Below are 15,207 nucleotides of genomic sequence, written 5' to 3'. Positions count from 1 at the left end.
TAGTTTACAACTGTCACAAAACCACTGAAATTCCAGAGAAATTAGGCTTGTACAGTTTATAAATGGAAGTCTACAGCTGCCACTATTACAATAAAATTATTTAATCAAATCTAAATTGTCCATTTGTGTTTGCCTGGTGTATTACTCTCATTTTATACTCTCTCAAATTAAAAAGGTAAATTTCCTATTTTGTTTCCTATTTTTGTATTTTCAGTTTCAAAATGGCAAATTTTTTATCATTATGGGGAAAAAAATATGCAAAAGTACAGTGCAATTTATTTTCAAGTTCAGGCTGCAGATTATTAGCCAATGTGAAAACAGAGAATTCATTTCACATTCAATTTCATAATCTTTAGGGCAGTGTCACACTTGCCAGTAGAGTTTTTATTGTAATTTATTTAGTAAACGTGCATTTTCCATTTATTTTAATCCACAAATGTTTTCATATATTTTATGCACACAAGTGGAAAAATGAAAACTAAATTTGATTGAATTATTTCATTAAATACTGGCAGCCTTACATTTCTACATCTGTGGAATATAAACAGTTTGCACCATGAAATCATAAATGATCCAGAACCTACAGTATCTGACTGAGGTAACTGCAGCTGAAAAGCTCGAGCCCCAAAAAAACATGCAACAGTTGTTTATGACAGAGAAGAGAAAAAAGAGACAAAGAGATTGAGACAGAAACACGACCTCTCTGTTTAGAGATATCCTAAACTGTTACCACGTGTCTTTGCAGGTTTATTCTGCAGAACTGATCATTTAAAGGCTGTGTTTGAAGATTGTTTCTAATAAGTAGAAAGTTGTTCAAGTAGAACTCTCTATCGTCCTTTTAACATGCCATGAATGCAGGCCGCATAAAGTCACGACTTCATGAAAGGGCACGACGCAACAGACATGACGGACGCAACAGTCACAGGCAGCCTGTGTCAGGCTCGTCTGCTGTGTTCGGTCAGGTGGTGAGTGCGAAGGTCAGGCGGTTACCTTCTTCTGGAAGCTCTGCTCCACCTCGAGGAACGGAGCGGGCTGCTCGCCCGCGGCAGCCTTCACCGCATCCTGCTTCCTATTGATCCTGTTCCTCCAGTCGTCCTCGCCACTCTTCTTCAACAAGGCAACTCTAGCAAGAGAGGAAAGAAAGAGGGGGACATATTGAAAAAACACATTGGGGGATCTGAAGAAATAGAAAAAAAGCCCAAATATTTAGTAAGCTCAAGCAAGACGGTGTGAGATGCAGTGGAGAGACAAAACCCAAAAACGGTGTTGTGGAACTTGCCGAACATTTCTCTCAGTTACTTCTTTTATGTTTCTTAGTTAAGCTCACATAACTTATGCATGAAAATAAAGACACTGTGGTGCACAACGCTAGCACTTAGCAAAACCTCAACCTCGCCGTCACAACACCGGCGCTGACGAAAAACAGGCATGTTCCCACGCGTCTTTTCCTCTTGACAGATACTAAGCAGAAGCAGCCGGTGTGTCATTTAGCAGCCATAGTCGGACCCAGCTCTGGATCACAGATAAACAGACTCATGACAGCTAAAGTACAATTTGACATAAACATCACTTAGAAATGTCAGGTCAGTGTAACTGGAGCTGGACTAGTGACGAGTGGAAGAGGTGCAAAGGAGTAAATTTAGGCAAAACAGAGCGAAGTAAACTGGAGTGTGACAAGAACACTAGAGGTTCGGTTATTGAGCTCTCATCTCCAAAGGGGGAGGAGACGATGGCCCACAAGGGGGTTGGGGGGGTCAGGGTTTTGGGCAGTGCCCTCCGCGCCCCTGTTACAACCGCCCCTATGTGATCCAGTGAGGGGACGTCCTGTTCTGCCCCGGGGGCTTCTCCCCGGTGCCGACAACAGAATCAAAGTCACACTGAGCAGAGGTCACCAGCTGTAACTGGGATACAGATCCTGCCTCCGGTAAAATGCTTTGAAATTGGGAGAGACTCAAAAACATTGTAGAGGAAGAAATAATACAGTGTGTGCGAGGTGACAGGGAGTCCAACTTTCAGACTGGAACAGATGATGCCCGCCCTTTAACACCACTTTATCTGTAATTCCATTATGCCACCAATCAATTTAGCGTGTGGTCGCTGCCACGGTGTGTGTGTGTTTTCAGTCAATCCACAAGGCTGTGCCTGCAAACACAATGCGACATAACTGGACTTATGTAATAGTTTCATATGTTAAGGAATCCAATACTGGGCTCATAGTTTTAGATTACGCTGTGAAAGCAAAATGCTGAACTAACATTAAGCAGAAAACAGCGCTCAGAAGTAATGATATGTAAACAAAGAATGTGAAAATAGTGACAACCCACGGTTGATGAAGTTGAAAAAGTGTTTGTTTTGCAATAAGGAGATGTGCAGACATAAAGGACTGCCTGCAAAAAACTTATTATAAAGATATCTATTAATCTCATCAAATTCATTTTGAAGCCTCCATTTTATATCCAGCGCGATGCTGCTGTTTGTATTCCTCTCATCATTTTGGAGAGCCCAGCAGCACAGTAGCAGAGGCCGAATTTAATAACTAATAACTAAGATCTAATAACTCCCTCTCTCTTGTCCTCATGATCCAATTTTCTGTCTCCACCTAACCCTCATTTGGGCAGAGAATGAAAAAGAATCTTCTCTTCCTTCCGCCTCAGTTTTAATGGCTATAATCACTGACCAAATGATGCGATAGAAGCATACTTGAAGCTAGGCTGATATAAATTAGTTTAACAGTACAGTAGTTGCATACGTTCCTACAAAACAAAAACAAAAAAAGGCTCTACCCACCCAGAGTCTAAAACGTGGCTGACCAGACTCACCTCTCTTTGATGGACATGTGTTTTGCCATCATGGCGTCGCTCAGTTCGTCTCCTTGCTCGGGTTCAAACAGGCTGCTGCCGTCTGTGTGCGTGTCTGCTGCTGGAGGCTCACATACCATCCCCGGCGAATCCGGAGCTGCTCTGGATGTCACCGCCGTCGACTCCACCGGCTCTGTGAGCGATATCAGTCAAGCGCACAAAAAAAAGAAAAGAGAAAAGCAGTGAGTAGAATCAACAAATTGACGGCAGCTACATGAATGTTAACAAGGTTCTTGCTCAGTGTTGGCATTAAATAATAAATAAACACAATGCAAACTTTAACAAACTGTCTTGGATTCACCCCTTAATACCGTACATACAATATTCCAAAAGTCTACAGGGGGTTACAGCACAATACATCCTCATGCTCTCACAGAGCAAACTAAGCAGCAAAACCAGCGTGAGAGCGAGGGAACGTCCGTCACGCTCACTAAGAGGCAGGTGAGAAGCAGCACAGACACTTTAAATGTCCCCGTCATACTTCTAATCAAATAGCCCACGGCGTCTTGAACAATCACTGGAGGTCTCTTGTAGATGCCATTACACACGGATTTTTGTCTGTGCATCCATCACTCCGTCCCTTCTCCATGAAACAAAACAAGGCGACGGAAGATTTTCTTTGTTCTTCATGAAACTGATTTCTGCTCTCTCTGATTAGACAGGAAGTCTGAAAACCACAGCGTGAGTGTAAAATCTCCACAGAACACACAAACACAGGAAACGTGGTTGAGTGAGGAACAGTTGTTGACTGCTGATTGATACCGACGACGCCACCAGATTGTAAGTTTGCTCTTTAAATTCTTAAAGCCCATTTCTTTTCCTCATCACCGAGCCACTTATCAGAAACAATTCCATCATACACTTTTTGTGAATTAAATACATGATTTGATATTTGGATAAAGAGTTAAATTTAAAAAGTTAAATCTATATTTGAAATACATGTTGGACTTAACATTGGAATCTCCAACAACAGAGTACAGTACAGTATGTGTATACGAATCAGAATTCAAGATTCAAAAACGCTTTAAATTCCCTCCTTGCTGTTCTTACCTCCACTGGTTGTCCTGCTCCTCTGTCCGTCGGGATAGTGTCCTTCCTTCCTCAGATGCCCCCTCTGCTCCTGCCTCTCCAGCAGCACGTGGCTCTCTGAGCTCTGCACAACTCCCTCTCCCGTCTCTCTGGACAGCCACCGCTCCACCTCCTCCTCCACCTCCTCCCTCCTCCTCTCTCTTCTCGTGTGGGGTTGGGGTAGAGCGGCCTGCCTGACCGCTCGGTCAGGCGAGGGCAGCTTCCTTTTGCCGGCTCCCACATCGAACCGGTCGTCTCTCTGGGGCAAGTTTCGGTACTGCTGGTTCTCCACGGAGTCCTTGGGGCGCCGGGCCGGGCCCTCTGCATGGCGAGGGTGCAGAGGCCTGTCGGGGAGGTTTTCTGCCCGGGCTGGTGCTCTGGTTATGTGGATGTCTCCGGCATGGTCAGTGGACACGGTGCTTCCTGCTCTCAGTGCAGACGAGGAGGACGAAGAGGGGACGTGCTCTAAACGAGAGCCTGTACCATTTTGAAGCTGTGTAAGAGGGAGTGAGAGAGAGAGACGGACAAAAGAAAGAAGAGGGGTCAGAGAAACGAGATCAGGCAAAGTGCACACGCAGATGAAATCACGCTGACTGATCACCGCCCGCCTGACTCACTGCACTTCCTGAGTATCAAAGGGCAGCCTATCTCTCCGGTCACTTGCAGCCCACATCACAAAGCCATGCCAGAACCCCCGCCTACGCGCACACACAATGCAGTGGCCAAACAACACAATCTCCTACAACCATAACTTAACATCAAATGGATGTGATGGACTGACCTCATAGTTTTGCTGAGTAACATATGAGAAACAACAGCAAACCTCCATGGAAGCTGCAGAACCGTTGAGAAATGTCATCTTCGTCCTCTAACTTTTCTTTTTGCTTCAATCCTCTCCCTTAACATTTCATCTCCCTGCAACAGCAGTTTCCAATGAGCTGCTGACAAAAAGCTGCTTTCAGTCCATGTGGTGGTGAACAAGAGCTGCACTGCTTTTGTTCCCCCTCTCTCGCAAACACAGAGGCGTCTTTCAAGCCCTCGGCCAGGCTGAAATATAAATCCTGGGGCATCATCCCTCCTCACATCACAGCCTCTTTACGGACACAGTGTGATGATGAAGAGCTGAGTCAGAACTCTTATCAGAAGCTAAGCCATGCGCGGTACAGTCACAATGAAACCACACAGATGGGCCAAAAACTGGGATGGCACACACAGCGCACGATGTTCACGAATGTTTGGCCGTTTCTGGGAAGAGCTCCGTCAGCCTCAGGCAGATGCATGGTGGTTGTTCAGAGGAGCCTTACTTGTAGGTGCTCGACTGGGCTGTCACACAGCTCCTGCTCATCCCTGACGTCTATGTCTGAGGACTCCTGGAGCAGAAACACGTTCATGTATTTTCCATTTCATCAAATGGAAAAATTATACTGTAACTACCTGTTGGCTTATTGGACTAGACAACTTCTTACTGACAAAGATATATGGTTTGTACTTCATTACCCATAATTATCATCCTTATTGTCCATGTACTCTTATGACTGCTACTTCAGACAATCAACTATTAGTAGTAGCTTTTTCCACTTCAGGTTTACTGTGATATTAACACATTTTCTTTGCCCTGGAGATCAGTTGACCGTCTTTACATGTGTTCGGCTGTTCACATCCAGGCTATTTTAACTCAAGTCAGTCGACAGTGTCTAGCCTGGAGTTATTTTAACATGCAGCAGCAAGGCTCCTCCTGGCCTGGCCGGCACTGTTTACCAGTTAAATAAAGAAGTGGTTCCAATCTCCACAGTACAGTGACCTCACATCTACTGATTAGTTACTTCTCAAAATTTAAAATCCCTACTTAAAGTCCCATGGTGTATTTATGACACCGTTTGCATGTCCATCCTGGGAAAGGGATGCCTGTTCCTCTTGCTCGGGCTTGTCATTTTTCCCCACAAGTTTTTTTGATTCTTTTCCCGTTTTATTTTGTGAAGCTTTTTCTGCCATCACTTTGGGTCTAAGGATAAAAGATACTGTTAGTTATAAGTAAAAGTGAAGCCTCATGAGTCATTTGGGATTTTTTACCCCCATTTTCTTAAAAATAAAAAAGAGGGAGAAAAAATGGGTAGAACATGGGTGAAAAAAACCATGTAATTACACTGCATCATCACCCCGCTCCTCCCCTACCTGCTCCATATCTCCCAGCGTGATGGGCTGTGTCTGGTAGCGAGCGTTGGCCCTGCGCTGGCGCGTGTCCCCTCGGGTGCGGGTGACCCTGGTCGGAGGCTGAGCCAGCCGGTTGAACAGTGCCATCTTTTCTGCCAGGCTCAGGGTGCAGAGGTCGGGCTCCTCCTGAACCTGACCCTGAGCTTTTCCCTCCATCGCGGACACCGGCTTCGAGGCCTGGGCCTCCTGCATGTCCTGCGCCCTCCGCGCCTCCCTTGCCTGCTCCTGGGCGGCAGCGCTCTGCTGCGAGGACGCCTGCAGGCTGAGGGGAGGGACGATGGCACCCAAGAGACAAAGAGGGCAGGAGAAAGGGAGACTTCTGGTAAGCTTGGAAGGAGCTCATGCAAGCTAGTTAGTGGCATGCTACATGAGAGACAGCGTTATGGAGCTGTGTGCACTATAAGTTTTAAACAGAGCAAAAAAAGAGTTACACAAGGCAGAGTGACTCATGCCCACTACAAGCAAAAGCATGACATAAGTAAAACCCTTCTCGTCCTATGCATCACTTAATAATTTAGTCATGTAGTTTCCTCCCGTTACACAGGAGGGCACCAAAACATAAAAAACTAAGAAGTTTACACGACTGAGAACTTAGAGCCCTGTGGGCTAGAACCTACTTGTGAGAGTATCACTCTGAAAACGAAACCGTGCCGAGGTGAAATGAGCAGCAACCAGAAGAAACATGTTAGTCGCACACTGTAGACTGGTGTGAGCATTCGAAACCCGTGCACACGCGTGTGCCATGTACCTGGATGATGGGAAAGTGGGGCTAGGGATGCGTGCTACAGCAGTGAGAACAGTCACCGTTTGTGGCACATGAGAGGGGACGCTACAGTCGTCAAGGAGAGAGACACGCGCACACACACACACACAGACACACACAGGTGCCAGAGACAACACACAGTCGACAGGGGGAATGTTTTAATGTGATTAAGAAATATTTCAAGCTAATGCATACATCATTGTTATGATGTTCAGGTAGATGGATGTTGACTCACACCAAAATTTCATTTCAAGATTTAGGGAGAACATTGCACACAAATGAAATTTTGAATGATATTCACAGTGGAAAATGTGACTTGTGAGTCAGGTTGACAAAATATGAAAAATGATTGATTGTTGCCATTAATAGTTTTTTGGGAATCAGCTCATTTGCCTTTCTCTGCCTTCCTGACAGTTCCAATCAAACAGAGTAGCTTACGTTGCGGCGATGACGACCTCCTCCGTGGTGACCGGCTGAGTTCTGGATCGGTCTTGTGTCCGCCTCAGTCTCCTGTCTACCGCGGCATTCCTGGATCGAGGCTTGGGAGCTCCGCCATCGATGCTCTTCTCCAGTTCCTGGATGGACACGTCCAGATAAACGTGGAAAATCATTACGAGTCAATGGAATATTTCACCTCCTGTTAATACAAGTGAGTTAATCCAGGAGCAGAGTAAACAGAATTAAGGTGAAAGTGACTGAATTAGTCACCGGAGTAGATTCAAATATCTCTATCGACAAATTTGGAGTGAAAAGTTATCTGATAAAAAAGCTCTGTGGTCTGAACCCTGGCAGAGATGAAACCAAATCGAGTCCTTAGCTCTAACTTCTCAAGAGGACAAGAAAAATCAGACAATGTCCAGAAGAATCTGAAGACATGAGAGGACAAACAGCCAACAGTTGAAACTCACCCTGAAGAGAGAGCGCTTGGCCGCTACGCTCAGCTTGGCTCGATCATCTAGCTTCTCTTCATCACCTAAAGAGGGACAGAGAAGAGACACACATATATTTAGACCTTAGAGACTGTGGATGTCTTTTCCATAGCAACAATTTGTCAGAATCATCTTAAATACTTGGGAAAAATCAATTGCATAACATTTATTGTGTAAAAAATACGTCTTCACGAATCTACATTCAAGTCCAGTTACTCCTGATTCAAGGGCTCAGACTCTCCACAGACATTCCCCTTTGGCCCAAGAGCAAATGCGATCTCCTCCAAGATTCAACAGAATGGAACTTGGAAATGTCTGAGAAAGGTTTCATCCATTGTGCTGAAAGACGACTATCCTGAAAGAGTAAAGTAATCACAATACTCTGTTTACCATCATTATTCCCACCACCAGCTCCATCTGGTTTAATCACATGGAGCAAAGATAGACCGCTAAACCTGTGGAGGCAGACAGGTGTGCGGAGACATAGCTGACACACACACACACACACACACACACACACACACACACACACACACACACACACACACACACACACACACACACACACACACACACACACACACACACACACACACACACACACACACACACACACACACACACACACACACACACACACACCCTGCAAGTCACGTTACATGACATCACCAAACAACTATTCCCTTTTGACTGACGCTGCTGTGCCGAGCTCTGCTCCCTCTTAATTCACGTCCCGGCTGCCTGTGAGTTTATAAGAAGCAGATGAGAGGGTTCTGCCCTCAGTGCAGCTACTGTGAGAACAAATAATGACTCTATAAACTATAAAATACTGCAAAAAAGTGCTTTCCTGTAAAAAACATGAGACCGTAGTAGGGAGATTTGAGTTATTTGGCCTCCACCTCCTCATTTCTACTCTTGAAGTTTTTATATCAAGTCACATTTCAATCGTTTGTTGCAGTCTTAAATTGTGAAAGCTGCAGATAATCGTGTCAGTTGTGTGGTTTTCACTGGCAAATGTATACAACTTGGATTATTTATCCGTTACCATTAAGAAAGGAGAAGCGAATGGCTGAAAACAGTGTCTCTCTTACACTGACGCACAGCACATCACCATGATTTCATCAACAAGACAAAACTCTGATGATATGCTGGGCTGGTATCTGTGAATTACAGGTGACACTCTTTTTCCTTTAAAGAAGCCAAATATGGCATTAATGTTTGCCGTCAGTAGATAAAAACTTGAGTCAAAATGACGCCTTTTGTAATGCCCATATGATTCACTAGCCCCTAAGAAAGCTCTACTTAACTGTTGTAAATATTCCATTGAACATTATGTAACTTAAGACGCAGTAAAGCAATCTCATTAGTCAAACACATATTGATAATTCCACTAAAGCAAGCCACGCTTAATCAATTACCTCGCTAACACTTTGAGTGCAGAGGCCACCGTAGATCCGGAAGCTTTACTTTTATTTAATGCAGAGTACAGTACTGTACATGTGTTTGTAGAACTGGATGAAGTAAATCCTAAATGTCTATTTCCACAAATATGCTGGATTTCTTTTCAAATTTTTTTTTTTTACTATACTACACAATGGAATACACCAATCAGCCACAATATGAAAACCAGTAACTGATTAGTCATGGACATAAATTCAAGAGTACAGACAAAGTTAATGTATAAATAAATTAATTAATCAGTAAATAAATTACTGATGGTTCAAAACACTCTTTCAAAAAAGGCCACAGATTTACACTGTTCAGGCACAACATTAAAACAAGTTACTGGATTTAATGTTGTGGCAGATCGATGTGTATTACTCTGATAATCAAAATCTTTGCCGTGATAAGTTGTGGAGAGAAAACAACTACTTACCTTCAGTAGAAGCAAAATCTGAACTCACACAGGACCTTTAAAAAGTACAAAAAAAAATAAAAAATTTAATCAGCAAAGTCTCCTTATATCCTTGCAACCATGCATAACACAGTAATATGAAAGGCTGGACGAGTAGTCGGGGACAGGAACAAGAGAAACCCAGGCACATAGGAGGTGAGGGGATGCAGTGAAAAGCAGGCGCCTCTGGTATGTTGGAAATGTGACAGCAAGTGTTAGGACAAGAAATGAAAAGGGGCAACAAGAGTCCAGTAAAGCACACTAAGTTGGAGAATTAGACGGCATTACAGAAGTCTGCCCGATCCATGGTGTGGGCGAGTGATTACCAACAAAGGGCGATTCATGCTTCCTTAATTGGCGTGGTCACATGTGATGGTCACTGCCAAGGCCCAATCAGACGGACCTTTGGCCTTTAAGCTTCCCGCTTTGTTAATGTTGTTAGAGTCAGAGACACAATCAAGGGGATACTCGGATCCACCTCATGACATTGATGTGCTTGGGTCTTATTTATTTCACACCACACACCGAATACTTTGTGATTGATAAGTATACGGTTGCACCACAACCCGATTAGAATCTACCTTCATAATTGTACAATCAGATCAACATTATTTCATGATTTCTTTGACAGTCATGATCACGTTGCAGCATTCCTCACTCTCAGCCATGCGTTCTTGAGACCAGTACCTATCGGTCTCCTGGCGCTCAGCAGAAGTGATGGGCTGCGTCCTAAACCTCTCTGAGGTCTTTCTACTCTCCTCGGGATAGGCATACTGCTGGGGCCTGCGCCCCCTGTCCCTTTCCACTCTCCAGGGGGCCTCGTAGCCCAGGATCGCCCTGTCCCCCTCAAACTCACTGGAGGGGCCAACCAAGGTGAGGGATCAAGAGACAGAGTATCCAAAGTAAAAGACAAAACAAATACATTATGGTAAGGGAGAGATAGAGAGGGACGGGAAGCAAATATTGTTTTTAAAAGCAGAGGCACAGGTTTGACTATTCAGTCACACCCCTGTTTTTTGTTTTTTTTTAATCAAAGGCCATGCAGTTGAAGCAAGCACACATTCACTGACCTCAGGTTATAACTGAACAGGTCACAGTTCCGCTAAAAAACTAAAAAACATTGTACTGTAGGAGGCTTAGATTTAAGGGATTAATGCATTAGTGCCTTTTGTACAGATTGGAAACTCTGCAATAGAATCATTGTGCTTTGACATTCAAGATTCAGTGTGTAGGGTTTAGTTGCAGCTCACGTTGGAGGTTGCAGAGTGACAGTGTTTGTCCACTCTGGGCTACTGTAGAAACATGGCAGACGCGTGAAAGAGTTCAGTGAATACACAATGATGAAAACATCATTATGAAATTGGAATTCCATTTCTTTTGATAGATCCCCCTAAATCCTACACACTGGACCTTCGATGTTAGTCATTCAGCAACCAGCCGATGTTAGGCAACAAGCATCAGTGTGAGTTCCGCAGCTTCTAGCCAGTGAATAGCGGAGGTAACATTTCACTTTGCCACCTACGGCTCATTCCTGCGGCCGGTTGGAGGGGTGCCGGTGCTGTCCAAGTAAGAATGTCTGAGCTGGGCCACAGACACCCGGCTGTCCTGGAGGCTCTCTCCGTTACTGAAACCTTCGCCCTGCCTGACCTCCACAAGGTGGTTCTGCCGGTTCCTTTGACTGGGCCCTTGCGAGTCCGCAGCCTCTGACATCGGGCGACTCAAGGCTGCGCTGGAGGTGGAGCTTCCTGGGGCTGCATGTGCCGCTCTGGGCTGGATGTTGGTTGCGGCCGCCCCTTTGTGGATATGAAAGGCCCTCTCCCGCTCTCTGTGCCGGCTCTCGGCTGCATGGAAACGGGAGGCGTTCTCGGTTTCATCCCACCTGGCTCTGTCTCTGTGTCTGTCCCTTGCAAGATCCTCTGCCTCAGTGAGGCTTTGCACCTTGGACATCCCCAGGTCCTCCTCCCCTCTTCCTCTCCGTGGGTCCTCAGTGCTCCTCTCCCTACGGCGGATCTCCGAGGGCAAAACTGCTTTCCTACTCCTCAGAAGGCCCTCTGTCTTCACATCCTCTGTCTCCTCAGTCTCTTCCTCCGGAGCCTGCTGCTGCTGCAGCTGCTGCCTGCCTCTGGATGTGGGACCAGAGGCCATGGAAAGGTAACTGGGATGTCCAACAACTTCCTGTCCCCCCACTTGCCCAGATCGGGTGAGCGGAGCCGGGGCATGTTGGTGGGGTTTTGCACAGACCTGCTGGGGGCCCGATGGATCCGCGTGGTAATGTGTAGAGGTCTGGTGCTGAAATTGTCTGCGGTGCACTGGGGCTTCTGTAACATTTCCCAGCTCTGGGCTCCTCTGGCGGCCCTCCTCCCTGGCAAGCCTCTCCCTAACTTTGATTCTTCAAGGAAACAAAGGTCTGGTTAATATTAACACTACAATAATAGACAGTCTGTGTATGTTAAACCCATAGAGATGAGTGCTTGACTCCCAATAAAACAGACTAACGGCACACTCTAATCTAATTTCACCTTTGTCAACTCTTTGCCCCATTTTATTAACTGTAAGTAAATATATATATATACATATAATATATTTGAAATAGGTTGGGTAACTTTGAAATCAGCTTGTATTGAGTTATACTAGGTGAGAATTACTCAGGAATTAAAAGAAGTAATACTGCAGTTATCACTACCAGATCTTTTATCCTTCATTAGTATGTTTAACTCAGTCCATTAAACATTTCTTTTCACGTGGGGATTAAATTGAACACAGCAACATGTGCATGGAAAATGACGTTATGGTCCAAAGCGAAATGAGCTTGTGACATTGAGGAGGAGGATGATGGATGATGGTGATCGCAGCTGACATTCAAAGCACAAAAGCAGAGTTTCTCAAACATTTGTGTGTCTTCTAATCAGTCCAGGACCCAAACTGAGCAAATGTAGTTTCACCCTAATAGATTAGAATCATTTAAAACAGGAAGTTGTGTTTTGGTTTTTGAAGGGAACAGTATTTGGTCCTGACCCACAGTTTAAGAAGCACTGCTCATTTGGGTTGATGGGTTTTGGTAAGTCGAGCGGAAATGGGAAAATGGCAGGTGATATCGTGAGGGCACACAACCGGCCTGTGTGTACCTCGACGGCCAGTTGATGAGGGAGTGCGTGTCACCCTCAGCATCAGTCTGGAGGAACCAATCAGTGCTCGGCGACGCCCTCGCACTGCACCAATGGAAACCCAGCGGGAGACATGAGAGTGAGCGATTGAGTGGGTGGGTAATAGTCCAGAGATTGAGCTCACACTCAAACCGCTACATTACACACACCACTGACTTCACATGGAGCTTGAACAGAGTGAGAATGGCCTTGGCCACATTTCATTGTTAATATTATGGTTTTGGGACAGACATCAGACAAAAAATAAAACATAAAAAAAAGAAAATAAGATAAATGTCCCTGTTTAATATTTGTTAAATGATTCCTACAAAAAACAGATTGTACTTGTTTGCTTAGAATTTTTCTGTAGTCACGCCTGTCTAACTGAGGTCTTTTGAGGTCTTTACTGGAGCAGATATTCAGAGGAAATGCCATTGCACTCCTCTGGAGTCAATAGGCAAATGAGTCATCCTGGCCACCGATGGTGAACAAACACAAACAGCCTGAACTGGTTCATTAAGTTCAGAGTTAGAGTCAACACAGAAAGAGAAGAATTGAGAGGGAAACTTCAGAAGCATTTCCCAAACCAAATATTGTCTTTTTTTGCACTAGGACCAACAACCCTTACCCAACAAAAGGTTTATCTTATGGCAGCTTAATCACCTTCAAAACTATACGACCATACTGCTAATATAGTCTTATTAGGTTGTGTAGAGATCTGCACCTTTAGCTGTCCCAACAGCATAGTGGCCTCTATAATTCTGAAAAGGAAATAGTTTGGAACAACCAGGACTCTTCCCCGAGGTGGCTGCCCAACCACATGGAACAATTGGAGAAGAAGGGCCTTGGAAAGAGGTGTGACCAAGAGCCTGACTGTCACTCTGGCTGACCCCCCCTGAGATCCAGTGTGGATTTTGGGAGAAACATCTAGAAGGACAACAATCATTGCAGCAAATCTGGGCTTCGTGGCAGAATGGCCAGATGGAAGCCTCTGCTCAGTGAAAGCCCCTAAAGGACTCTCAGATTATAAGAATCAAGCTTCTCTGGATTGATGAAACCAAGATTGAACCGTTTGGTCCCAGGCAAACAGTTCACGTAAGACTTTTTCTGAGGACTTTGAAGCACCAACAGATGCCCCAAGAAGAGATACAGGCTACACTCTCCTTTCCTCTAAGGCCTCACTGGTCCTGATCAAGCCCAGCTGTGGGTCAGAGATCCGACTGTGGAGTCACACTGAGCGGCCAGGTAACTCAACACCTTCCCCTGCGCCACAGACACACAAACACTGGACTGAACTCTTAAAACCTCAGAGAGGGACTGAAAAACAGAGAGAGCGATGTTCATCTGGTCTTCAGTAAGGGCAGACTACAGGCCGTGCTGATACTATTTGTACTATCTTTCAGTAGTTCAGCCAAAACTCTCTGCAGCAGTAATAGGTTTATCTGCTTTAGATAAAACCACTCATACTTTTCTTCAGGATAAAAAAAACAACATTTGCTGTCTGTTGAGGTCTTTAAAATCAGATGACAGAAATGCTAAATTGAACTTGAGATACAACTGCCTTGTGTCCTGTTGGGAAAAGCCTAGTACTGACTGGACCAATGCAAGAGTAGTTTCAGTTTTTTACAAATTGGTTCTTATTTGTGTAGTCCTGTCCACCGTTCCAGTGAAGGTAACGTTACACAAACAAGAGACCTAGAGCGCAGACCTCCGCCAAGGCTGAGCAATCTCCTTCCTCTATGCTGTTTCATCCTCAAAAAATTCCTCTGGAATCCGGATCTGGATGCCTCCCGAAAATTGAATCAACGGTAACCATGGCTTCCCGCTATGGAGACCCATCTTTGAAAAGAATTTCACGCAAAATCCATCCATAACTTCTTAAATAATCCTGCAAACCGAACCAATCACATGACCCCCTCGGCGGAGGTAACAAACCAAACTAAGCTGGAAAGCTACACTGTCAAAGGTTTTACCATTTCAGATTTATTGTTTTTTTACTGGTGTATATATATATAAAAAAAGGGCACTAGATTAAGTCAGGAAATCAGGAAGTCAGTCTACAAAGTGCGGTGGCTGATGTTAACAACAGACTGTCTGGGTAATAATATTTTAGATAATAACCCAATGAGTGTATGGTTTTATTACCGGTACAGTACAAATGTCAAAACTACATAAAAAAAACCCACTGAATTCCTCAAGTGCATCTTTTAAGGATGAATCTCATGCTCTGGTCAGCACTGGTGAGCATGTCTCTCTAAGAATGTGAGGTCAGTTACGGAGCTGCAGCTTTACTTTATCCAATTATCCTCAAAAACAGCTCATCCAAACAAAACAGCAAAAC

General features: G+C 44.7%; 1 protein-coding gene and 1 long non-coding RNA gene across 21 annotated transcripts in view; one reads left to right on the top strand and one right to left on the bottom strand.

The window, feature by feature from the left end:
* svila (supervillin a) overlaps window positions 1-15,207 on the bottom strand; it is a 59,175-nt gene that overhangs the window by 13,494 nt on the left and 30,474 nt on the right. For 10 of the 20 annotated variants that reach the window (XM_035619185.2, XM_047329809.1, XM_047329811.1 and 7 more), the window contains 12 exons: window positions 12,849-12,932; window positions 11,246-12,112; window positions 10,411-10,578; window positions 9,706-9,740; window positions 7,809-7,873; window positions 7,339-7,475; window positions 6,886-6,966; window positions 6,099-6,399; window positions 5,231-5,296; window positions 3,909-4,419; window positions 2,820-2,991; window positions 991-1,123 (listed from right to left, as the gene is read on the bottom strand). In XM_035619185.2, the coding sequence (XP_035475078.2) occupies window positions 991-1,123; window positions 2,820-2,991; window positions 3,909-4,419; window positions 5,231-5,296; window positions 6,099-6,399; window positions 6,886-6,966; window positions 7,339-7,475; window positions 7,809-7,873; window positions 9,706-9,740; window positions 10,411-10,578; window positions 11,246-12,112; window positions 12,849-12,932 (2,620 nt within the window). The remainder of the gene's footprint in view (window positions 1-990; window positions 1,124-2,819; window positions 2,992-3,908; window positions 4,420-5,230; window positions 5,297-6,098; window positions 6,400-6,885; window positions 6,967-7,338; window positions 7,476-7,808; window positions 7,874-9,705; window positions 9,741-10,410; window positions 10,579-11,245; window positions 12,113-12,848; window positions 12,933-15,207) is intronic. The other 10 variants (XM_047329813.1, XM_047329821.1, XM_047329819.1 and 7 more) reach the window with 6 other exon arrangements.
* Window positions 6,284-9,782, top strand: LOC118291174. Its single transcript, XR_004786570.2, has 2 exons — window positions 6,284-6,459; window positions 7,315-9,782. It is a non-coding gene; the product is annotated as an uncharacterized LOC118291174 (long non-coding RNA).

This window comes from Scophthalmus maximus, chromosome 21, assembly GCF_022379125.1.
Source record: "Scophthalmus maximus strain ysfricsl-2021 chromosome 21, ASM2237912v1, whole genome shotgun sequence".
Classification (NCBI taxonomy): domain Eukaryota; kingdom Metazoa; phylum Chordata; class Actinopteri; order Pleuronectiformes; family Scophthalmidae; genus Scophthalmus; species Scophthalmus maximus.
The sequence above is the reverse complement of the archived record's forward strand: the minus strand, read 5'-3'. Positions and strand labels throughout refer to the sequence as shown.